This window comes from Erpetoichthys calabaricus, chromosome 5 (genome assembly GCF_900747795.2).
Source record: "Erpetoichthys calabaricus chromosome 5, fErpCal1.3, whole genome shotgun sequence".
Taxonomy (NCBI): Eukaryota; Metazoa; Chordata; class Cladistia; order Polypteriformes; family Polypteridae; genus Erpetoichthys; species Erpetoichthys calabaricus.
In genome coordinates, this window is record NC_041398.2 from 43,144,509 (window position 1) to 43,171,224 (window position 26,716).

General features: G+C 39.7%; 1 protein-coding gene across 1 annotated transcript in view; it reads right to left on the bottom strand.

Annotated features, from left to right (window-relative positions):
• Nucleotides 1–26,716, bottom strand: part of LOC114651644 (sideroflexin-5-like) — a 226,115-nt gene that overhangs the window by 131,432 nt on the left and 67,967 nt on the right. The window contains exons 8-10 of the mRNA XM_028801474.2: nucleotides 20,722–20,778; nucleotides 18,450–18,515; nucleotides 6,397–6,487 (exon numbers count right to left, since the gene is read on the bottom strand). Coding sequence (XP_028657307.2) covers nucleotides 6,397–6,487; nucleotides 18,450–18,515; nucleotides 20,722–20,778 — 214 coding nt within the window. The remainder of the gene's footprint in view (nucleotides 1–6,396; nucleotides 6,488–18,449; nucleotides 18,516–20,721; nucleotides 20,779–26,716) is intronic.

The following is a 26,716-nucleotide window of genomic DNA, read 5'->3' on the forward strand; positions in this document are numbered from 1 at the left end:
ACAGCGCATCACTTTTTCCACATTTTGTTATGTTACAGCCTTATTCCAAAATGGATTAAATTCATTTTTTTCCTCAGAATTCTACACACAACATCCCATAATAACAACATGAAAAAAGTTTACTTGAGATTTTTGCAAATTTATTAAAAATAAAAAAATTGGGAAAGCACATGTACATAAGTATTCACAGCCTTTGCCATGAAGCTCAAAACTGACCTCAGGTGCATCCTGTTTCCCCTGATCATCCTTGAGATGTTTCTGCAGCTTAATTGGAGTCCACCTGTGGTAAATTCAGTTGATTGGACATGATTTGGAAAGGCACACACCTGTCTATATAAGGTCCCACAGTTGACAGTTCATGTCAGAGCACAAACCAAGCATGAAGACAAAGGAATTGTCTGTAAACCTCCGAGACTGTCTCGATGGCACAAATCTGGAGAAGGTTACAGAAAATTTTCTGCTGCTTTGAAGGTCCCAATGAGCACAGTGGCCTCCATCATCCGTAAGTGGAAGAAGTTCGAAACCACCAGGACTCTTCCTAGAGCTGGCCAGCCATCTAAACTGAGTGATTGGGGGAGGAGGGCCTTAGTCAGGGAGGTGAGCAAGAACCCGATGGTCACTCTGTCAGAGCTCCAGAGGTCCTCTGTGGAGAGAGGAGAACATTCCAGAAGGACAACCATCTCTGCAGAAGTCCACCAATCAGGCCTGTATGGTAGAGTGGCCAGACGGAAGCCACTCCTTAGTAAAAGGCACATGGCAGCCCGCCTGTAGTTTGCCAAAAGTCACCTGAAGGACTCTTAAACCATGAGAAAGAAAATTCTCTGGTCTGATGAGACAAAGATTGAACTCTTTGGTGTGAATGCCAGGCGTCACGTTTGGAGGAAACCAGGCACCGCTCATCACCAGGCCAATACCACCCCTACAGTGAAGCATGGTGGTGGCAGCATCATGCTGTGGGGATGTTTTTCAACGACAGGGACTGGGAGACTAGTCAGGATAAAGGGAAAGATGACTGCAGCAATGTACAGACACATCCTGGATGAAAACCTGCTCCAGAGCGCTCTTAACCTCAGACTGGGGTGACGGTTCATCTTTCAGCAGGACAATGACCCTAAGCACACAGCCAAGATATCAAAGGAGTGGCTTCAGGACAACTCTGTGAATGTCCTTGAGTGGCCCAGCCAGAGCCCAGACTTGAATCCGATTGAACATCTCTGGAGAGATCTTAAAATGGCTGTGCACCGACGCTTCCCATCTAACCTGATGTAGCTTGAGAGGTGCTGCAAAGAGGAATGGGCGAAACTGGCCAAGGATAGGTGTGCCAAGCTTGTGGCATCATATTCAAAAAGACTTGAGGCTATAATTGCTGCCAAAGGTGCATCGACAAAGTAATGAGCAAAGGCTGTGAATACTTATGTACATGTGATTTCTCAGTTTTTTTATTTTTAATAAATTTGCAAAAATCTCAAGTAAAGTTTTTTCATGTTGTCATTATGGGGTGTTGTGTGTAGAATTCTGGGGAAAAAAATGAATTTAATCCGTTTTGAAATAAGGCTGTAATATAACAAAATATGGAAAAAGTGATGCGCTGTGAATACTTTCCGGATGCACTGTAGGTGTCCACATCACAGACAGCCTGACAGTTTCAGTTACCTAGGTGTCCACATCACAGACAGCCTGACATAAGCACACTGCCTCCTTGGTGGAGAAAGCACAACAATGTCTAACCACCTCAGATGCCTCAGATATTTCAGGCTGCCCTCCCAATTACTAATGAAATTCTACTCCTCCACCACAGAAAGTTTGCTAACAGGAAGTATTACTGCGGGAACAGCACACAGCAGGACAGCTCTGCAGAGAGTGATATGGTCAGCTGAACGCATTTTGGATGTGCACTCTCTAACTTCCAAAACATCTACAGTTGACAATGTCAGACCAGGGCAAAGAAAATCATCAAGGATACCAGCCATCTCTACAACACCCTCTCCTACATTTAAATTTATTTGCTTAGCAGACACTTTCATCCAGAACGACTTACAAAAGGGGTCAACATAATTGAGTAAGACCAGTCTGGGGACTGTTTGGGAACAAGTGTTACAGAACAAGGATAAACAAAATTGATTTCCACAAGAGAAAAACTCTAAACAAAATATAACCTAATTATAATTTCCAGATTTACAAAATCACTTAGAAATTCATTAGAGTCTTCAAATGCTTCTTGAACACATTGAAGGATTCGGAGTTTCAAATGGAGGTGGGCAGATCATTCCACCAGCCAGGGGCTACACATGAAGACTGAGACTTCATACCACACAGAGGCAGCATTACCAGATGCCATATATCAGTTGATCTGAGTGGCCGAGAAGGAGAACAGGACCTCACAAGAGGTCTCCACTGTGATGGCGGACACTCATGGGTGGACGTCCTGGCCAGAATGGAGCATGGTTCCTTAAGTGGATGGGAGGCCAGCCCTATGCCACCACAAGAAACAGGTCAAAGAGGTCAATGATGCCAGAGTGGGTACACTGGCATCGCCTGCTGGATTGGACCCTGGCACAATGCCCACCCGGGAGGACAGCATAACGGAATTATTGCGGGAGACAACCCGGCAGGATTATGGGTTCCCCTGACATAATAGGAGGCAGCTTCCTTGGGTGCTTGTACCGGGCAAATAACCACAAGGCACACTGGATGTTGTAGTTCTCAAGAACAGCGTCATCGTATTCAGTGGGGGCCACCAGGGGGTGCTGCAGGGATTCCTCATCTCTGTTTTATGGGAATTCCATTTGACCCTATGCCCTAGCACTGAAAGTACTACTGGGTCCTAGATAAAAGAAGCTGCTTGACCTCATGCAGGCCGAGTCATAGTCAGGTGGAAGTGGACAAAGCCTGACTCGCCTGGAAGAAAAGGAAGAAAGAGCACAAAAAGATTTGTGTTTATTGTACTTTTGGAGCCTTTGTAGAAGGTAGTGTAGAAATAAACAATCTTTATTTTAATGGGACTTGTGTCTGGGGTTTGGCGATCTCTGGTGCCTTCTACTGTTCACACCATATATATAGTTACAGACACAGACTACTCCGTAAGCAAGCATCAAAAATTAGAACTTAATATGTGCCATTACAGGAAGCCAGTGTAGTGATCTGAAGAGAGGACTGACATGTGCCCGTCTTTGCTGGCTGAGCTTCAGGTGTGCTGCTATATTATGAATCATCTACAGCGGCTTGGTGACACATGCTGGCGCTCCTGCCAGCAGAGAGTTGCAGTAGTCCAGCCGTAAACAAGACCAGGAATTGCGCTGCATACTCCGTCAGATATGGTCTGATCCTGTGAATATTGTACAGAGTGAATTTGCAAGACTGAGAAACCACACAACATAGTTCTTGATGGACACCTGGGGCCTCATGTTTAAACGGTGTGTGTTGGCACAAAAATGTTGCGTATGCCCGTTTCCACGCTCATATCGCGATGTATAAAAACTAAACTTGGCGTAAAGCCACGCACATTTTCACACCAACTAAATCCTTGCCGTATGCATGTTCTCCGCTCGGTTTTGCAAACTGGCGGCACCCAACGTCAAAGCAGTGCTTTTGTTCCAGTGTGGTTTCCCTTTCTTTTTTAGATGCACATCCCTGACAGCTTTATCAAATACACTGAAATTAACCACATATTGTTTATTAGTTTAAGGAATCTGATTGTAATTAACCCGTAACAATATATGGAATGGCCAAACTATTTCAAATACCATAGCTGCTTTAGCATTGTTACTCTCAAGTATTTATCCCACTGTATCGGAGTGTGGAATCACTGCTCTAAAGCAGCTGATTGGAAAGAGAATTATCGGGATACAGCATCAAGCACATGCTGCCTCAGCCATGTGCTATTTGAACTGTTCCCATATGGCAAATGCTTCAAAGCCTTTCCTGTAGGGACCTCGCAGTTTAGAAACAGTTTCATCCCAAGAACTATAAATGCAATCAATCAGTCCATCAAGTGCTCCTTGTAGAACTGTTTGTACTTATAAGTACAATTACCTCACTGTAAACTTGTGATAGTTATAATATTGCACAACCTGAGCCACTTTATAAAGCACGTATTTACATATGATGACGATATCATGTTTAAGATGAAATGCAGCAAAATATGTTTTTTACATTATACAGATAAAATTTTAACATCATTTAAATGATCTATATTGTTAATAATTAAACATGTGAGGACACTGTGGACAGCGGTAGCGACGAGCTGGCGCTCCATTCAGGGATTGTTCCTGCCTCGCGCTCTATTCTTGCTGGGACTGGCGTGACACTGGAAGGAAAGATGGATAGAATAATTAAACATGTACTACGAAGATATTTCAATGTTCCTTAAAAGTTTTGAAGAATCAGAGTTCTAAGCTTACAGGTGGCTTGACATCTATTACAGAGCTGATTGTGTGGCGATTGGGTACTTGGAGAAAGAAAAGAAAGGACAGGAATTGGGGAGTTAGTATGTTTGAAAGAGACAATACTGCTGCAATAAATTATTTCATCAGAGGTTGCACACGGCGCAGCAAGCATCTTGCGTGAGGCAGGAGCAATCTCTGGATGGGGCGCCAGCTCGTAACTATCACTACATCACTGTGTTCCCATGTTTAATAACATGTTTTAATTGCAATCATCATGAAAATGATATCAAGTATAGATTATAGATCTCAGTATTTAATTTATTCAGAGAGCTGTAATATCATGAATGTAATGGATTCTGTGTCCTGTTGGAGGAAGAGAAAGCCTGTTTAAGAAGCACGTAGTGATTCACACACATTGAGCACATAGAAGAACACATGCAAAACAAAGCATTGAACGTGCTACATTAGTTACGATGGTATTTGAGAAACTAGTAAATTAAACGATTTTAAGATGAAGTTTATGATGTTCTACTTTAATGACAAACTAAACTACGTGATTAAAGTGGAAAGTTCGAGATTACAGTTGACATTTCAAGCTTTTTTTGCCACTGTGTGCCTATTTTTTTATTTTCTCTGTACCCTAATAAGCTTCCATATGACTCTCAGATGGTGGGTTACGACTCGCCTTTTCACAGCGACTTTGATATCTGACAACTTCTTTTTTATTTTGGGAACTGTGTGACTTATGTGAACTTGAACTTTCCAGTTTCTCTGACACTCTATGTCACTCGATCAACTTCCTTTTGTTGATTATACCACTGTTTAAACCAACAAATAGTAAGTTTTTCCTTGCCTCCACTTGGTATTCACTGAAATTCTTCTATTTTCCCCCATGCTTTTGCTATTGTCTTTTCACAGAACGCTAAGCTTAAGGGCTATTTATATTGATTTGCATATTCAAAGAGGTGTAATTCTGGGCGGTGTTGGGGAGTGGCAGCAGGCGCGTGTACGTGCATTACTTTTCACGCTGACCGGGATTTATGTAGCGTAAGAACGTGGAAGTTGGCGTACGCATAGATTCATGCATGTGGATTTTTTTGTGCGTACGCACATTTCCGCTTTTGTTCGTATGCCATGTTTTAGTGTGAAATCAACACACGGCGTTATGCATGAGGCCCCTGGTCATCAATCACCATTCCAAGGTTGTGTACCGACTTGGCAAGGTGCTGAATAGAAGGATAAGCTGGGATAACAAGAAGGTCCATCTTTGCCAGGTTGAGCTGGAGATGGTGTTCCTTCATCCATGTTGCAATATCAGTGGGACATACAGAGATTCTAATTGACAACTGTGTGGTCTTCTGGAGGGAATGATAGGAAGTGTTGCGTATCATCAGCACAGCACTGATAAAAGAAACCATGGGACTGGATGATAGGGTACAATGACGAGATATCTCAGGAGAAGAGGAAAAAGCCAGCACCAATCCTTGGTGCATCCTGTGCTCGCCTGGTGAGCCCTTGACAGCTCTCCATAGCAGAATACATGGTAGGATATGCCAAAGAGGCAGGAATCAAACCACCGGAAGGGTAGTAGCTGTGATGCCAAGATCAGAGAGGTTGGCAAGGAGGATCTAGTGGTTGACCATGTCAAAGGAAGAGGACAGATCTAGCAGGATGAGAACAGATGACATGTTATGGTCACCCTTTCAGAAATTAAATAAAAATGAGTTTGTAATTCAACATAAAGAATACACTCACTGTTTGTTGTTTTGTTCTTTTTAATTTTAAAGTTGAAGGGCTATATCTTTCCTTACCTATCATGATTGTACTGGAAGTCAACTACCAGTCGCAATTGTACATGCTCCCATTCTTAACAGACAGAGATGATTACATGAATAAAAACAGCAGTATTAGGTATTACTCTTTTTTTTCATTTTACTCACACTTTTATCCCAAAGAAATCATATTCTTATTTCACATTTATAAGACCTTTAATTGGACATACAATACGTACCAACTGCTGGGAAAGGGACGAATCTCTGAATCAGTAAGCGGGTTGAGGGACTGAACGTATTAGCTTTCTGGATGAGAACATTCAATCCCACCTGTGAGGGAAAGATAAAAGAGAACAATTTTATTGCAGAGGTGCAAAGAATGCAAAATACATATTAACAAAATTTCAAGCTAAAATGTTTAATAAAAGAACACTTAAAAAAAAAATCATCATTTGCAAACCTTATTTACTTAAATATATTTTTAGGACTGTATATGTTTGGTTAAACCGATTCTTGAACCTAAAAGATGTAAAAACGAAAATAATTGTCTCAAATGTCATTGAAATGCTTGCACTCAGATCCTTACTTTTAATCCAAGTATACAGTAAACAAGAAAAAACGCACAAAACAACTAAGATACAAGTTATTTGCTGTCACACCTAGTAATTTCATTTTTCCAATTATGAATAAGATTTGGAGAAGGCATTCGACCGTGTATCTCGAAGCATCCTGTGGGGTGTGCTCCAAGAGTATGGAGTACAAGGCTCGTTGTTACGAGCCATTCAGTCCCTGTACAGGAGGAGCAAGAGCTTGGTCCGCATTGCCGGTAATTAGTCAAACTCATTTCCTGTTGAGGTTGGACTCCGCCAGAGCTGCCCTTTGTCACCGATTCTGTTCATAAGTTTTATGGACAGAATTTCTAGGTGCAGCCAAGGAGCGGAGGGGGTCTGGTTCGGTGACCTCAGAATCTTGTCTCTGCTATTTGCGGATGACTTGGTTCTGTTGGCTTCATTGGACAGTGACCTCCAGCTCTCACTGGAGTGGTTTGCAGCCAAGTGTGAAGTGGCGGGGATGAGAGTCAGCACCTCTAAACCCGAGGCCATGGTTCTCTGCCGGAAAAGGGTGGAATGCTCTCTCCGGGTTGGGAATACATTACTGCCTCAAGTGGAGGAGTTCAAGTATCTTGGGGTCTTGTTCACAAGTGAGGGAAGAATGGAGCGGGAGGTTGACAGACGGATCGGTGCAGCATCCGCAGTAATGCAGGCTCTGCAACAGTCCGTCGTGGTGAAGAGAGAGCTGAGCCAAAATGCAAGGCTGTCGATTTACCAGTCAATCTACGTTCCTACCCTCACCTATGGCCACGAGCTTTGGGTAGTGACCAAAAGAGCAAGATCGCGGATACAAGCGGCCAAAATGAGTTTTCTCTGCAGGGCGGCTGGACTTTCTGGCCCTTAGAGATAGGGTGAGGAGTTCAGTTATCTGGGAGAGACTCGGAGTAGAGTCACTGCTCCTCCCCATTGAGAGAAGTCAGTTGAGATGGTTCGGGCATCTGGTCAGGATGCCCCCTGGACACCTCCCTAGGTGGGTGTTCCGGGCATGTCCCACTGGAAGAAGGCCACGGGGTAGACCCAGGACACGCTGGAGGGATTATATCTCCCGGCTGGCCTGGAAACGCCTCAGGGTTCCCCTAGAGGAGCTGGGGGAGGTGGCCGGGGAGAGGGAGGTCTGGGCTTCCTGCTTAGGCTGCTGCCCCCGTGACCCTACTTCAGATAAGCGGTGGAGAATGGATGGATGGATGGATGGATGGACAATTATGAATAAAGTCTAATTTATTGAGAAGATGGACTGCATTTACAAGTGAAAAGAACAAATATTATAGAAGAGAGAATCTTGAGAGAAGGATACATTTAAACTTGACTCTGTTGTGGAAAACCAATGAATATATTGTTGGACCAGCCAACCCACTTAAATGAAAATATAGCCAAATAATACAATTTGTAACATTTCTCTTTTAAAAAGCCAACTTCATTACATAAGAAACATAAGAACAAAATACACGATGGACTAGATACTAGTCTAATCTTGTTAATAGAAATGGGAGAGCATTCTCAGTTGTCAGATGTACCACAATTGTTTTTCCTTGTTGTTTCATTCATTCTTCTTCATCATTTTTTCTCACATCTGTGTGGGGCTAATGTTGCTTCATTCCCAGTATGTGTAAAAAGTTAAAAAATCTTCCAGGTCATGCAGTGTTGGCTTTGAATATTGCTGCTTTTAAAATCAAAGCTTAATAGGTATTGTTTAAGTAGATTTTTTTGAGTTTATTTTCACTTTTCATGTGTTGTTTATACCCTACTATTCTTACTGACACCTTCTTCCTTAGATGGACTGTTTAAGCCCTTGTATGGGCACTACTAACAATTTTGAGAGAATTTTATTATGTGTTCTTTCTGATTGGGCTTTGTTTTTCTCTAAAAACCTTGCAGTCTTATGGTTTTTCCCTTCATTTGTGAAACCCACCCTGTTTTGATTATATAAATAAAAAAAAAAACAAACATGATACTGTTGGAGTGACGGAATCATGGCTTAATGAGAGTGATGGAGAGTAATATAATATTAGTAGCTTAGATAGATAGATAGATACTTTATTAATCCCAATGGGAAATATGTCTTTTAAGAAAGACAGAAGAAAGAAAATGAGGTGGTGCACTACATGTGAAAATGATATTCAAGTTCAAAAGATCAAAACAAATTAAGGACCTCAAAAAACACATTCAAAAAACTGCAGGCTTCTCGGCAAGGTAAGAATGACTGTGGGGAAAAATTGGTTTCATTGGAGAGTAATAAAGCCAAAGAACATAAATGGGTATCACGTAGGCCCCAAAAGACTTTTTTGAGAAAGTACACAGACAGATGATATAAAGATGGACCATTTTGGAAAACATGGGGCCCTTTATGTTTGTCATAAAGTATTCCGCAGAAAGAACATCACACCAACACGGTAGTACTAGCATGACAGAGTGGAAATACTTTGTTGCCCATGGACCTAAATAACTTTCCATAACTGAAGGGTTCATGAATTCTTTTTCTAATCAAGAAGTGACTGCAGAAATTAAACACACAGCTCAAGCTCAATAACCTATCAATATGTCTGTGTTAAAGCACCTTTGTAAGGAAGAGTGGTCTAAAATTTCTCTATGGCAATATGGAAAACCAATATTGAATAACAGGAAGCACTTTGCTGTAGTCATTACAGCTAAAGATATTAAGTCTAAGTGGGCAATTACTTGTTCACACATTGATAGATGGTATTGGATAACTTTGTTAGTCCAATAAATGACACAATCAAAAACATTATTCACACAGGGGCCCTTTATCTAATATTAGATTTTAGTTGAAGTCCTTAAAACGTTCAGTACCATAGATTTGGAATAATAGGGGAAATCAGGAAGAAGGCAGATGTTTATTCATGGCACAACATATCAGAGAGAACAAGCAGAAATAAAGGAAGAAAACTGAATCATATGGCCTCTCCAGTTAATGCTCCATAAAAGAACAGATAATTATGCACACAAATAAAAAAAACATATTGTAAGCAAGTGTTTATCTATTCTGCTCCAGGACAATTCAGGCAAGTATTTTGCTCTAGGCAAAAGTCAAGGCATCCATCTACCATCCATTCACTTTATGAACTTGTTTATTCATGAAGCACTGGGTGAAAGCCACAATCATTAAGCTGAATTACAGTTCATCTCATCGAATGCTTGTACACACACCTATATCAGATGAATATGGAGTCATATTGTAACATGCATATAATTTTATTTGGGACATAATTGGAGGACTCAGGAAAAAAAAAACAACTCATGTGGACATGGACAGTACATGAAAACGCCTCACTGGTACTAACTGGGTTGTGATTTCAAAGTAGGCGGCTCAATTTGTGAGGCCACAGCTGAAAACCACTGCATCACAAATACACCAGAATAATAATAAATTCATTAATGACCCAGAATACTTTAGTTTGCACTATGGCATGTGACACATATAGTACAAATGAGCTGGACCTCAAGAAAACCAATTTTTCATGGATGCAGATCTAAAACTGATGTGATCATCGTTTTTCTCAACTAAAATACTCTTCCAAGCACTGGGAGGTTTATTTTTCCTTATCTTAAGATGTTTCCTATGTACTTACTTACCTGACTCTTTAATCCAAATAAAATAAATAATCACAAGTGTATTAGTTTTATAGTTTCTATCATATGGGGACATATAAGGTTAACAGCATTTTTTTTAATGATTAACTAGCAAAGACTGAAACTTGCCAATTTGGTTTTTGCAGTTTAAAGCCTTAACTACAAAACTATGCTGCTGCCTGTAGTTTACTTATAATGTGAAAAATGATGCCACCTAATTCAACAATTGTAATAAGTGATTGCAGTTGAAGACATCAGGGATCCCAAATAGCCTTCTTCTATCATATTGCTCTTAATGCACTAGAACTACCAGGTCAACAATGCTGGGTGAGCCAGTGTGGGCCAGATGGTTTCCATCAGCTTATATTTACTATGGCCCCAAGGCAGGTGTGCATCTCATGAAAGAGATGCAGTCTTGCAAATGGTGTCCAGGGTTCAGAAAAGTGGAATAAATGGAGACACCTCATACTTTGCTTTCCAATGGTGACTGAGGATTCTAATTAAGTGGTGTATTCATAATTGGCAAAAGTTGAAAAGCATCTGCAGGCGCTCTCCTGGGATCTCACACATTTCTCTTGCAAAGACTCTCTGAAACGTATTTATTTATAGCGGTTTCCAGAGACTGTCTCACTGACGGGGCTTTTGTTTTTATAGGCTTTGGGGATTGTTTTTTTTTTTTAATTTCCCTTCCACCACCCCCAAAAAGAGTACTTGAATTTTCCAAACGCTTCTGTCATCTCAGACCAGGAAATAATGAAATGTACTAGGAGACATTTCAAAGATGCTATTGTACATGTCAAGCTCTGGAAATTTATTTACTTTCTTTTTCTTTTTTCTTTAAAGCAAAACATTTTGAAATCGTACAGATCTTTATTTCTGCAAACACATTAAGCCTGAAGAGTGTATTACTTTCCACGCTGTCTATTTCTGTAAACACTGCCAGGAACGGATGGCTGCCTTTTGGTGTTTTGACAACACGCTATGTGAGAGATAAAGTCTAATTTAGCTTCAATTAGGGAGTCGAGGAGGAGCTGCTTGCTGCGAGCCATCCTTCCCAGAGAACAACATGTTGGCTGGCTCACCCTTGCCTGCATCACAAGCTGCTTTAGTGGCACACCAGCGCTCCCACTGTGAGTGATCAGGGCTAAGCATTTGCAGCTGCGTTGTGCGATGGAGGATAGCAGACTTTAGAAAAGTTGCAGTCTTGGAGTTCTGCTTATTTATAAAAGGAGTGACTTAGATAAAAATCAAAAAGTAATCTCAAAAAAGTCAGTGACTTAAAAAGACTTTTACAGATACAAATTTGGGCAATTTTAATACAATAGGCAGTGTGGCCACAGCTGCTAGCACTTGTTCACTGCATTATCCAGAACAAGCCCTTGCACCTGTCATTGCTGTAACTGTACTGTACAAAGTATATGCTTGTAAAATATATTACATAAATATGAATACAAATGTTTATCCAGATTTTGCAAGCAATTTAAAAGTTTTTTTTATCTTTTTGGAAAAATCAGGTCTCCCCAGGCAGTTCTGCTGTAAGAGATTTCTAACTAACTTCAGCCTGGTGAAAAGACTCACCATGTTCTGGAGTGTCACTGGGAAACCCAAACATGTGTGCTACACTGTTCTGGTGTGCTATAACACCCTGACTTTCAAAATTATCCATCTATTTTCTGAAGGCACTTTTTTTGGAGTACGGTGTCACTGGGAGTTGAAACTTGTCCCAAAAGCAACAGGAAACAGTGCTAGTCAGGCCAATTTAGGATTGCTAAGCTGAATCAAGATGTGTCTTGTGGGCTGTTGCAGAAAACCCAAGAGTAGAAAATACAAATTTCACACTTGCATGGTCTAAAAAACGTGAGGTTGTTTGCCTATTATTTTATCAGTGCTATCATTTTAACTGCGACCATTTAAGCTAGCTCATCAATGTAAGCTTATATACGTATAACAACAAGAACATTTTTATATAGTGACACGTTTTTATTACACAGGAGAGCAAATCAAAAAAGTTAATGGTCAATTTATAAGGAGAAATTCAGATAAAAGTAGAAAGTTACAAATCTCAAGGTTTAATGGCAACAAAAAACATAAAATAAACACTGAAGTGGTGATTCAGTTACTGCTTATGGAGCAAGAAAAAGGTTTAAAACAAAGAACATGATAGGGCATAAACAGAGGTGTATCTGCTCCAAAGCAACACAAGTCAACCATCAGATGCTCTCTGGTTTAGTTAAATCTTAGGGGCCTGGACTAATTCTGTTACATACTGACAGCCTGAAGGTTGGCCTCTGTTTTTTGTAGCACTCAGTTTTGCTCCTTGGTTTAAGGCAGGTACAAATGACAATTAAACTACAAAGATCAGTGTTAATTTGTTGACAAAATGGTATTTCACCAGAGTCTATACCAGAAATTTAAAGGAATTAGGTCATTGTAGCCACAGCAAGCACTCATAGGTAAACACACAATATAGGTAGTGTACCACAGATACATCACACCAGAGTTCCATCATAAGAAAACTCACTCATCACAGGAACAGATTTGGACCTTTGACTTCTGCTCAGTGTCCGAACAAGTTCCTGGCCACAACTAGGGGTGACTACATCTCTTAACAGAAACCTCTGCATCACTCTCTAACCATGTATGCATACAGTACAGATCAAGGATGACATATTTTGCTTTAAACAAGTCAGCATTATTTGTGACAAAAAAGTAATCCTTAATAGTTATATAACATAACAATCTCAAACAAATTTTATCCAATGTATGGTTGCAGGAAACCTTGTTAGTCAAACAAAAAAAATATTAGACTTACAAAGACACACATTATGTACTTATTTTATATTTCCTGCAGAAATGCTTTATTAGTTAAGACATATTATTACACAGTTCAGTGTATAATTTGAACTCTACCTACTTTAATATGCAAAGAGTATTTCACTGTGTAATGAAAGTGAGGCACTCCATCAAAAGTAACCACACTTTTCTTATTCAATCTAATTCCAAGTGACAACTGTAATCCAACTTGTTACCCCTGGCGCCATGAGTTTGACAATCAAAACTTCTGTGTGACATCCACTACAAATGCCAATCATTAGGCTTCAGTTTCATGAAGGTGCATCCACAGGAATCTTAAGAGTCTGCACCTTCTGATCCTGTCTGATCTGAGCCTGGTCAGGTTTCAGAGACTAGGAGCTGTGCACTCTATGGAATTTATTTATTTCAAAACTTGGAGGCATGCTACTTTACCAGGAAGACCAGAACTCACATCTCAGTAGTCTGCTTTTTTTATAATGTCCTTAAGATGTTTGATCCTATTAAAGCTCATAAGAACAAAAGCTTTGCCCTCTTGAAGTCTGATCCTATCATTCCCTAGAGGCCCAGGGCTTTGGTACCCAGAAGTTTGATTTTCTCAGTTCTCAATCATTGTGAATTTGTAAAATGTTATATGATCCTGTCATATCCAAAAGGATTACAGTTTAGCCTACGTTTAGCTTGATCCTATCAGGCCTTAGTAGTCTGGAGCTTTAGCTTCTTCAAATCTGTGTTTGTTAGATTTCATGAAACTAGTAGCATTAATATTATGTAAAGTATAAAACATATTAAATACATATGTAGGTCACTTTTGTCCAACAACTGATGATGTAAGATTTCTGAAACCAAGCTTTGTCTCCATTTAATTGGCTATAGCCATATTGTGCATGGATAAACACCCTTCCAAAAAGAGACAAATGGATGTCTCACAGGATAATTTCATAAGCAGATCTGCAGAAACAAGTCTTATAGAGTGTTGTTTCCCCAATGGCAAAAGACCTCTAACACTTTGTGGAAAAGCCCCTAATCCAACAGGTATCATCAAAAGCCAGAAGAGCTGGTAATATATATGATAAGGTGATTAAACAGCAGTGCAGAAATACTGTATGTCTAAAATTTCCATGTTAAGAAAAAAGTACTCGGGAGACCTTTGTAATATAATTAAAAATAAAACAGGGAGGTAGAGAACTAAATGCTCTATGACGTTAAGGAGACAATAATTTTGCATTAGAAGGTTGCAAAATTATGATATAATTTGTGCGTAATAATGTTACACATTAGAAAGACAGATGGGACCATTGCCATGGTGTATTTTGTACCAGAAACTCATAAGGTATGTGACATTTAACACTCAATCAGCGCAAGACCATTAGGTAAGCAGTTACATGTTTTTAAGATTGTGTGCAAGTTAATATTCAAGCACAAGAGTTACTAACATGCTGCAATCTGCTTATTACTCTGCTAAAAGCACCAAAACGATCAAGTCTAATTTGTATAATTTTCCTCAGCTGAAAGAAGGCAGATCTGCTTACATTTTTCACAACACTCACAAGATACATTAGAATGTAGAAACCAAGACTTTAACTTTATATACAGTGTGCAATGGATTCATTTCTGTACACATTATTCTGTTGTAGATTTAATTTTAAACGGATACATCTTTTATTTTTCTCCATCAATCTACACCCAATAACCAATAATTACAAAGTGAAAGCATGTTTTCAGAAAGGTTTGCAAATTTATTAAAAATCCAAAACTGAAATCTCTCATTCATATAAGTACTCAGAACCTTAGTGCAATACATTTGTAGAAGTAACTTTTGTGCAACAATTATAGCTTCAGTTGTTCTTGGGTAAACCACCATAAACTTTACATACCATGGGCAGTTTATCCCATTCTTTCTGGCAGATTTTCTCAAGCTATGTTAGATTGGATAGAAGGTGACCATAAACTGCCTTCTTCTGGTCTCTGCACACATGTTACATGGGGTTTAATTCTGGGCTTTGGCTGGGCCATTTAATGACAGTCTGAGACTTGCTCCAAAGCCATTTCAGAGTTGTCTTGGCTATATGTTTTATGTTGAAAAGGTGAACTGCCACTTCAGACTGATGTCGCACTCGGATGCTCATTTTCTTAAAGGACTTCTCTGTATTTGTCTATCTTCATCATTAACTCAGTTCTGGCCAGTCTTTCTGTTCCTACTGCTTAGAAGCACCTCCATAGCATAATACTGCCACCATCATGCTACATTGTAGGGATGGTATTAGGCAGGTGATGAGCAGTGTCTGATCTTTACCAGACATTATTCTTCAAGGTCTGCCCATCAGGCAAGAGAAAATTCCAAGTGGCCTGTCATATGCCTTTAACTCAAGAGTGGCTTCCATCTAGCTACTCTACCATAAATGCCTGATTGATAGAGTGCTCCAGAGATGGTTGTCATCCTTCCAACAGGTTCTTTTATCTCAGCAAAGCACATGTAAAGCTCTGTTACAGTAACAATTGGACTCTTGGTCATCTCCCAGACCAAGGCCCTTCTTCCTCAGTTACTCAGTTGGGCTGGATGGACTACTCCAGGAACAGCCCTGTTGGTTCCAAATTTTTTTCTGTTTCACAATTATTGAGGCCATTGTGTTCCTGGGAATACACAAAGCTTGAGAAATGGTTTTATACACTTGCCTTAGTCTGTGCCTCACCACAACTTATATTATATGGAAGTTATACAAACACACACAAACACACATGCACACACACATATACAAACATACATACATACATACATTCAGTGGTTTGGACTGAATCTGAAATATAAAAAGAGAAATACATTCATCTATCCATCCATTTTCCAAATCTGATTATCGAGGGTCACTGGGATCCAGATTGAATATCAAAAATAAGGCAAGATCCAACTTTACTTACACTCCACACCAGGGCAATTTAAATCACTAATCAAACTATCTCATATTCCTTTGGGAAACAATTGGGTTATGTACAAATTTTGCATTGGCAGTGACCAATCAGTCAGAGACAAATTATTAAATTATTTGGAGCCTGAACTCTTGTCCATTCTGCAGTTTAAACAGATGAATACAGACCGTAATTGGAAGAGGTCAGTGGTGGGATAACAAGGATCTGAACAGAATTACAATATTTGCAAAAGAGAATATTCCATTTTAACAGTTATGAACTTTCACAAGCTCAAATTTAAATATGATATATAATTAAAGAATCAGAATTTGGGAGTAGATAGCACATCCCAAAAAGTAACTTAAGAGTTTTACCTCGCTCTTTAAAAAGTCAATTCAGATAATGGAGTATGTAAAATGTTCTGTAGAGTGTAAGGCAAGAGAGGTTCAAGTTGAACTAAATAATACACCAGTAAAGCATTATAGGAATTCCACACAGCTTTTGCCTTCGTGCTGTGAATAACAATTGAAGGAGGCCAATTGTTTCAGGTTAAATATAGCACAATTTTTTGGTATATTCAACATCTTTAACAAAAGTAACAAAAATCAATCAAACCGATAACATTTTTTAAAATTTTATATTATGTTTTTTACTTCAGAGATTGCTTTACAAAACAAACAATATTTTAAAATGTAACAAACAATAATCATTGAAAAATTCTTAAAAAATTAATTCTTAATAAATGACAAGCACAAAGCCAAAGCAAGAGCCTCAGATGCTGTAGAGTACAGTGTGCCATTGTGAACAGGTGGTTCTTCTAGTTAAATACGAACATGGAAGGCAGAGAACCATAAAACATGGAGTACAGAAAGAATTCTAGCTGGCAACTATCATCCTATGCTTTGACCAGATTACTTTTTGTATCATGCTTTATGTCTTTCCTTCTGTGCCCTAGTGGTGGGTTTCATTTCCCTTAAAAAAAAAGAGTGGGCTACACTTGGCTGCCATTGCTATTTTGCGTTCTATTTTCACCTCTTTTGTGTCCTTCTGTTCCACTTCCCTTGCAGTCTCCAAATGCTGTTCAACAAAAGCTAATCGATATATATGCTGTGATACATAAAAAATGATAATAATTGTGCAAAGCTACTGGGAAGCAAAGACAACCCAATCATCTTGATCTGGCCTGAGGTCAGAGGAACAGACCAGTGGGGAATCTTGTCCCCAATTAGAGAGGTCTAATTTTTAAGCACTCCAAACATGACCTGAGACCCCCACGACACCTTGGCCTCACTTGGCAGTGTTTCGCTTGTTATCTCTCCTCTCACTGCGTTGTGGAAAAGCCTTGCATTTAATTAGGCCCCTGAACCCTGACCAGGCGGCTGTTTTCAGGTCGCTCTGCTGTAACAGGCCCTCAGTGGGGAGGCTAATTGACTATAATTGACCTCTGCGATCAGTCAGCAAGGTGGATAGATTTATGAGGCTGGCGGGAGGAACAGCACTGCATAAACTTCTTCGATCAAACTAAGAGTACCTCCACAGAGTCTTATATTAAAAAAAAAAAAAAAAAAAAGAGTCTGCTGTGTTTGCTTCAGTCCTGGATTTCAGTCCAGAGTACAGAAATGCTTATAGCTTGCTTAGTTTTAGTTTTGAGGGTAGGAGAATTGAGGTATACTGACACCAAAGAACTAAATCTCATCACTTGTTATTATTATATATTAATATGAATAAGTGGCCAAAAATCAGCAACAAGCAAAATGTACTCTTTCTATAAGAATGTACAAAAATCAGTTCTTTAGAGAAATGCAGTTAATCATAGTATATAGCACTACTGAATATACACATTGTGTCAATGAGAATACAGTAATTCATGTACACTAACTGCTAGAACTCAGTAGAAAACTCAACAGCCATATCAAGACCTAAAAAAGAAAATTTAATTTCCTGAATTTTTCGAAGAATTTTTGTATCTCTTCCTGGAAATACAGAGAAAATGCAATTATTTGTTACACTTTGTACCTATATGTCTTCGCAGCTTCCTTCACTCAGTCTGTTTTATGGACATGATTGGGATTAAAGTGAGACAGAGTCCATGTCAGCAGTAACAAATGCAGAACAGAGTACACTGAATGAGCCACCATTTAATTGTAAAAATCATTACATTTTAAAACGACGCTTTCAAATTTAAAGTTTCAGGTACTCTAACTTCTTCCAAGAGGAGGTAATAAGGAATGCAAAAATTAACAATTATTATAAATTATATCTGTTTATTTTGTAATTAGTGTGCCATATCAGCATTCTGTCTTAGATTGATTCTGTGGCCCTGCACTTTTTGTTAAAGAAACCCTTTGAAATTGGTTTACAACTGTGTGTCTACTTACAGCTATGGACACAGCACTGGTAACTGCTCCTAGGTATCCTTGTATGAATTTGGAGACCGGAGTAGGCTGTAGAAGATAAACATAGAAAAAGGCAATATTGGTACGGTCAAACAACCAACCAAGAGAAAAGTAAAAACATGAAGCATAATGTCCACAATAATGGTTATTTTCAGTACTGACAGCTTTATTTCTGAATGGGCACACCAGATACAAGATGTCCAGATACCTTTCGCCAGTATATAGACTTCAGAGTATCCATTAATAACTGCATACTAATCATATTTATCCCCAAGTACCCAGGTCACACTATACAGGTGCTGGTCATAAAATTAGAATATCATGACAAAGTTGATTTATTTCAGTAATTCCATTCAAAAAGTGAAACTTGTATATTAGATTCATTCATTACACACAGACTGATGTATTTCAAATGTTTATTTCTTTTAATGTTGATGATTATAACTGACAACTAATGAAAGTCCCAAATTCAGTATCTCGGAAAATTAGAATATTGTGAAAAGGTTCAATATTGAAGACACCTGGTGCCACACTCTAATCAGCTAATTAACTCAAAACACCTGCAAAAGCCTTTAAATGGTCTCTCAGTCTAGTTCTGTAGGCTACACAATCATGGGGAAGACTGCTGACTTGACAGTTGTCCAAAAGACGATCATTGACACCTTGCACAAGGAGGGCAAGACACAAAATGTCATTGCTAAAGAGGCTGGCTGTTCACAGAGCTCTGTGTCCAAGCACATTAATAGAGAGGCGAAGAGAAGGACAAGATGTGGTAGGAAAAAGTGTACAAACAATAGGGATAACCACACCCTGGAGAGGATTGTGAAACAAAACCCATTCAAAAATGTGGGGGAGATTCACAAAGAGTGGACTGCAGCTGGAGTCAGTGCTTCAAGAACCACCACGCACAGACGTATGCAAGACATGGGTTTCAGCTGTCGCATTCCTTGTGTCAAGCCACTCTTGAACAAGAGACAGTGTCAGAAGTGTCTCGCCTTTGGACTGCTGCTGAGTGGTCCAAAGTTATGTTCTCTGATGAAAGTAAATTTTGCATTTCCTTTGGAAATCAAGGTCCTAGAGTCTGGAGGAAGAGAGGAGAGGCACAGAATCCACGTTGCTTGAGGTCCAGTGTAAAGTTTCCACAGTCAGTGATGGTTTGGGGTGCCATGTCATCTGCTGGTGTTGGTCCATTGTGTTTTCTGAGGTCCAAGGTCAATGCAGCCGTTTACCAGGAAGTTTTAGAGAACTTCATGCTTCTTGCTGCTGATGAACTTTATGGAGATGCAGATTTCATTTTCCAACAGGACCTGGCACCTGCACACAGTGCCAAAGCTACCAGTACCTGGTTTAAGGACCATGGTATCCCTGTTCTTGATTGGCCAGCAAACTCGCTTGACCTTAACCCCATAGAAAATCTATGGGGTATTGTGAAGAGGAAGATGCAATATGCCAGACCCAACAATTCAGAAGAGCTGAAGGCCACTATCAGAGCAACATAGGCTCTCATAACACCTGAGCAGTGCCATAGACTGATCGACTCCATGCCACGCCGCATTGCTGCAGTAATCCAGGCCAAAGGAGCCCCAACTAAATACTGAGTGTTGTACATGCTCATACTTTTCATGTTCATACCTTTCAGTTGGCCAACATTTCTAAAAATCCTTTTTTTGCATTGGTCTTAATTGATATTCTAATTTTCCGAGATACTGAATTTGGGACTTTCATTAGTTGTCAGTTATAATCATCAACATTAAAAGAAATAAACATTTGAAATACATCAGTCTGTGTGTAATGAATGAATCTAATATACAAGTTTCACTTTTTGAATGAAATTACTGAAATAAATCAAATTTGTCATGATATTCTAATTTTATGACCAGCACCTGTATGCTGATCATGCACATTCAGAAGTATCTAATTATCACAATGTGCTGAACACATAAACCCCCACGCCAGTCCCATGACATATACATCCCACTATTACAAAACCTGCTTAATCTAATTCAGGGTCTTGTAGATTCTCAACATTTCAGTTTACAAAACACACAGGACTGCACATGGTCAGTATCTGGAGAAGAAAAACTGTGCAGATACATGAATAATATGCAAAACTGCACACTGCTTGGATTTAAATCCATTCTCCTGAAGCTGTGAGAAAATAGCACCCACCACTGCACTTCCTGTTTAGACCTTCTTAACCCATTACAATGCTAAGTCTAAAGAGTCTAGGTAGCTGTATTCTGCTTTAGTATACCTTGGTGGCATTCCTGTTTGCATAGTTGACACAGGCATTATGACTCTGGTTCAGCCACTGTTGGAAAGAAGAGGGTAATGTGTTACATTAGGAAATTTAAATGAATTATAAAGAAGACAAAATAAGTAATTACCAAAGAGTGCTTGGGGAAAAAAGAAAAAGGTCAGTTTAATTTTTCAATCTTTTTCATAAATCTCTCAAATAACTTTACATTGATAAAATAAACCCAACTACCTTGCACTGCAATAAGGACGCTTAAAAGATTAAGTATCATTGTTGAGGAAACATTCCAGTCAGGGGTAGCGTTGTTCAACCTTATGAATACAAGCTGAACTCTAAATAAGACTACTATAATTAGCTATGTTAGCTAAATTCATGATCTATCTACTTATCCCAGTGAAGGTGATATCAGGTTGAGTGGAGAAGACTAAATAAAAGAAATAAACAGGTTACTTGAAAGATACAACCTCTAGTGTGTATCCTTGGTCTGAAAATGGGCATCCACCCAGTTAGCTGCTCACTATATTACTAAATCAGCTCTTCTCCTTGTCACAGAGTCAAAAAGGCAATTCATTGTGAGGGAGAGCAACTTTTCAGCCACCACTATCCTCAGATAAGTCAGATGTAGCCCACTCTTCATGACCACAGACAAGTATGCAGTCTGACTAGTAAACTGAGAACTTTGCTGGGGAGACTCATCTCCTGCTTTCCATTTAGCCAATCCTCTGAATCTCTTCTACTCCCGCTCATAAACAAAAACTCCAAAGTAGTTAAACTCCTTCAAATTTATACTTCCATTATTCTCCCATTCAGAGATTAAGCAGCTCTTCTCTGGCACCAAGACATGAGGTGAAATTTGGATGTGTCAATTATCATCTAAACCATTTCATATATGACTGCGGACCTCTACAGATTGTGCTGGTGAGTGGTCAGTATTAGGCATAAAGTATATCATGATACATAAATAGCAGTTTAATAGCTTCAAAAAGCCTTGCATTTAGTACAATTTCTTTGTTAAAATGTACACTTTTGACTGTTTTAATAAAAACCTTTTTCAAATTAAACTGGCACCTTCTGAGCAGGTAAAGCTATTCAATGAATGCAGTAATCCATATTACTAACCGAGAATGGTAAACCGGATATGGACGCAGGTACATGGCATGCCAATGGACGCAGGAGACATAGTGAGCAGGCGCCGATACATGGCATGCCCATGGACGCAGGAGACATAGTGCGCAGGTGCCGACAGCGAGCGAAGTCTGATCCACCGAGAACAAAGGAGTCACAGCTCAAAAACAAAGGAGCTCAACTAACGTAAATAAGAAATGAGGCAACGCGCCCATAGATAATGACACAGCCACACAAAAAAGAGGATTCCGCGCTGCACCCCAGAGTCAAACGGAAGAGGCTACGGAGGCCCCACAGGTCCACAAAGATAGTACGGAGGGCGCGTGAAAGTACGAAAGTCGCATGCGCCTACAACGCGCTTCTGAACTAAATGGCCACACTACACAGCATGGCCCACGCGCTTCTAACACACCTACGGAGGCCCCACAGGTCCACAAAGATGCGAGCCTGCATGGATAAAAACAACAGACGTGGGCGCCTACAACGCGCATCTGAAACCGCGGAAGCAAAACTGTCTCAGCTCCAAAACCAAACAGCTCGACTAACGGAGCTACAACAATGAGCCCGCATGGACAAATACAATGTACATAGATGCCTACAACACGCGTCTGAAGCAAAGCAGGCACGGGTTCAAAACGAACGACCACAACTGACGGAGATACATACAGAAGCGAGCCCGCCTGAATACAATTAATGAACGTAGGCGCCTACAACGCACCTCTCAAACAGCAGAGTGAATAGATAAACGGCAAAGAAAGGAACGACAGACGGCCGATAAACAATTCCGCCAATTAGCTGACAACGCATTCTGTAATGAGTCCACTGTTAGTGGACATTCATTAGGATTAATGAATATACTTCCTTTGTTACACTCCAACATATCTCATACATTCATCAATGTATTTCGGGTTACCCAACACACCGGGGGTAGGCGAGCGAAGCCCCCTTGTACCATAGAAATAAAGAATCTCTCTCTTGCAAAGGATCTTCCTAGTTTGCTTGATAAAACACTTGTCTTATCTGTGCTGATTCTCACACACGTGACTTGCTGATCCCACTAGTAAGAAACTAATTCAAAGTGGCGTACAGCTCTTCAGCTGTGTCATGTATCAAAGAGCATTAGAAAACCAGATCTTTCATAATGTTGTAGCATAACTCAGTAAATGATACTGGTTTTCAAAGTCAATACTTTCATACACCACTTCGCTATAATTCTGAATTTTATAGATGATGGGATTGGCTCCAGCAGACCCCCGTGACCCTGTGTTCGGATTCAGCGGGTTGGAAAATGGATGGATGGAAGGATTTCAACAAACTATGCTGCCATTTTGTTTGCAATTTTATCAATTTGTTTTTAGTCATGTCATTTTATACTATAGTGGCACTAAATTTTAAAATTTTACTGCTCTATCTCTGACCACTGCACTAATAATGGGTTTAGAAGTAATATAAATTCTTTTGGGATTGAACACCGTATTTCATGTTGTGCAATGAGAATGTGTTTTTGATACACATTCAAAAATTTGTAAAATATGTATCAGTGGTCACTGAAAGCTATTATGGCTCATGATGGCCCACAGTCATATTAAGACAAATTACATAGTAATGCCAAAAAGCTGTTTTAATATACAATCTGAATATGGATTACATTGTCAAGTCTGCAGTCTTACAGTGTGGTACAGTGACTACTGGCTAAATCATAACATTTGGTAGATCAATGCCCCATACAACTCCCTGTGTGACTCCACACAAGTCACCTAAGCTATATGTGTTTCAGCTGAAAAAAAGAATGGAAAAAAAATCCTGATCTTGTTGAAACATAGTATTTTATAATCCACACTGGATTAGGGCATTGGGTTAAATAGTTGTAGTATTGTCATGTGTATGGAGTACAGTGAAATTCAACAAGAATGAATTAAAACTTTATTTAATAGAATAAACAATAATAAAAAGCAGCCATTAGCACTGCTTAGTATACCTACTCATAATATAAAAATCATAATGCACACTTTCTACAGCACAGAAACACACCATTTAGTATGAGAAATGGCTTGTTAAGCATGACTGTCACTCTGCATGACTTCACTGCAAGCATGAATATTCTTTGAGATGATTGACCTCATTGATGCTAATTTTGGACTTAAACAGGACAGATATAGAACTGCTTGCGAATATCAAAATAGTGGTGTAATAAAGCTGAATACTGATGGTAAATGCTGTTTTTATCCAGATATCACCATGTCTCCCAGAACATATATAAAAATCTCAAATGTAAGGTGCGTTATAATGTACTCAAGAACACAATGTTTTATTCTATTTAAAAGAAGGGGCTGACAAATAAAGTGCACCGCATTTCTTCTTCTTTATGGTATAGGTTAGGTAGTCCTCTTCCATCTTTAATAATGCTGCTTTATAGAGGAATTGATACCTCCAATTGTCACTCTACCAATGTTGTTTACTTTCAGCTTCTGTCATAATTTTCACATCAAGCAGAGATTCTATTCAGAGCGTTATTACATTTATGTTTGCTTTCCTCAACAAGCAAAGCTATTTTTTTCTTTAATTTGCATCTACTCAACATAATACTACTACTACTGCTAGAAAATTAAACCAAGAATTATTTAACTGCATAAAATGGTTTATACGAGTATTCACAGTTACAGAGTATACTGCATGGATTTATGTTTGCACATTTCTTAAATTAAGTGATAATACAATAAGGAGGTTATTAAAAAATAAATTACTGGCTCACTCTTTTACAGTTGCTGATATCAAGGAAAAAATACTAAACAGTAAGTACTTTTGAATTTACTGTATTTACCAAAAATGTTGCACTTAATTGTATGAGGGCAATCCCAAAAGTAAGGTCTCCAAAGCGGTGGGGACGTAGAGAAACTGTTCGTATGGCTGTTGGCCACACTGTTGTGATTGGTGCTTCCTCCACTCCCAAACAAGCATGCGCGGCTTCGCTGGGATGCTCAATCTTGGCTTGGCAGCCCTTGAAAATGGAGCTCCCGTTGAACGCTACCACCAAGTGTGAAGTTCGCGCAGGAGATCGTCAATTTCCAACGAGACAGTCGCGAAGGTTGAGGAAAACATGCGTAAAGATAGGCGGTTGGAACTTCATCACCCACCCACCCTATAGTCCAGACTTGGCACCCAGTGACTATCATCTGTTCCCTAAGTTTAAAGAACATTTGTCAAGGAAGCCGATTCTGCTCCGATGAAGAGGTGAAAGATGAGGTTCAACACTTCCTGAAGGACATGGCGGCGAGCTGGTATGACATGAGCATTCTAAAACTACCATAGCGTCTACAAAAATGCATTGACCGAAATGTTATGTAGAAAAATAAATAAGTCTTTAACCTTTAAAGTGATGTAAACATTATAGAAAATAAACGGTTGTTTGTATTTCTAAAAAAATAGGAGACTTTACTTTTGGGATTGCCCTCGTATGTTATTATTCATTAACCCATCCATTTTTTATCCCATTTTATCTAGTACAGCATTGCAGGGTGCAAAAATTATGCACACTTCAGGAACCATTTATGTAAAGGACAATACTCCACAGCAAGGCACATAGACACAATGGTTAATCAGCCTAACATAAATGCCCTTGGGATGTAGAAGGAAAATAAAAGAATGTTCTAGAAAAATCCACACAGAAACAGACATATTGTGAAAATCCAGCACATACGAGGGTTGTCTGGGTTCCGCGCGGAATCACTCGAAATAAGTAGCCAAGGATTTTTTTTTCTATTTTTCTCATGTACTTCGATCCTTTTTAAACTTTTTCCAAGTATTCACTGCCAACATCAATGCACTTTTGGGCTCTTCTGACCCACGCCGCAAAACACTCGCGAAAGGCTGTCTTTGGGAGGTTGTCCAGCTGTTCTTTGACAGCTGCAATCAGTTCCTCTCGAGTTTCGAAGTTGTGGCCTCGCAGGGATTCTGTCATCTTCGGGAACAGCCAAAAGTCACATGGTGCAAGATCAGGCGAGTAGGGTGGCGGGTTCAAAACGTTGACACCACTGTCTTCAATGAAATGCTTCGTCGCATTAGCCGTGTGGGCTGGCACATTGTCATGATGCAAAAAGTGCCTTCGCAAGTTCTTGGATCGGCCTCTAGCCATCACAGAAAAAACGTCAGGCAGGCACTGAGTTGTGTACCACTCAGAGGTCACAGTTTTCCTCTCCATCAGCGGAATTGACGCGACAATGCCATCGATGTTGAAAAAGATGGCAAACATGGTGCGTTCCACCGAGCGGATTAAACCATCAGAAAAGTCGTAAAAAATCATCACTCGAAAGTCACGCACGCACGGAGTCGGGAGCTTCGCCACTAGCGCCGGCTGCGCACTCTCAGTTTGTTTGCTTCTTGTGTTCATTCTGAAGGAAGAGAGGGAGCAAAACATCTGAACAAAAACTCAGTTTGTTTGCTTCTCGTGTTCATTCTGAAGGAAGAGAGGGTGCAAAACATCTGAACAAAAACATGCAACCACTTGAATAATCCCTCTACACAGCAGAACAGGTTTCGACAGGCTGACACTCAACTAACGATAAAATTCCGCGCGGAACCCAGACAACCCTCGTAGACAGTGCCCTGTGACAAGACTGGAACTTATAACTCTAGATTCCTGCACTCAATTACAGATCCTGCTTATTTTAATTATAGGTCAGACGGAGCTAAAACCTATAACAGGTTCAATCTGTGTAAAAGACCATCAATATTTCTTGCCCTTTTTTCACAAAGTGATCTGGTCTAAAAAAGACATATTACATTCCATAATTTGGCTGCATCAGGCACAAGTCAAGAATCAACCCTGAAGGAAGTGCCAGTTAATGGCAGGGCACACACGCGTGCATGC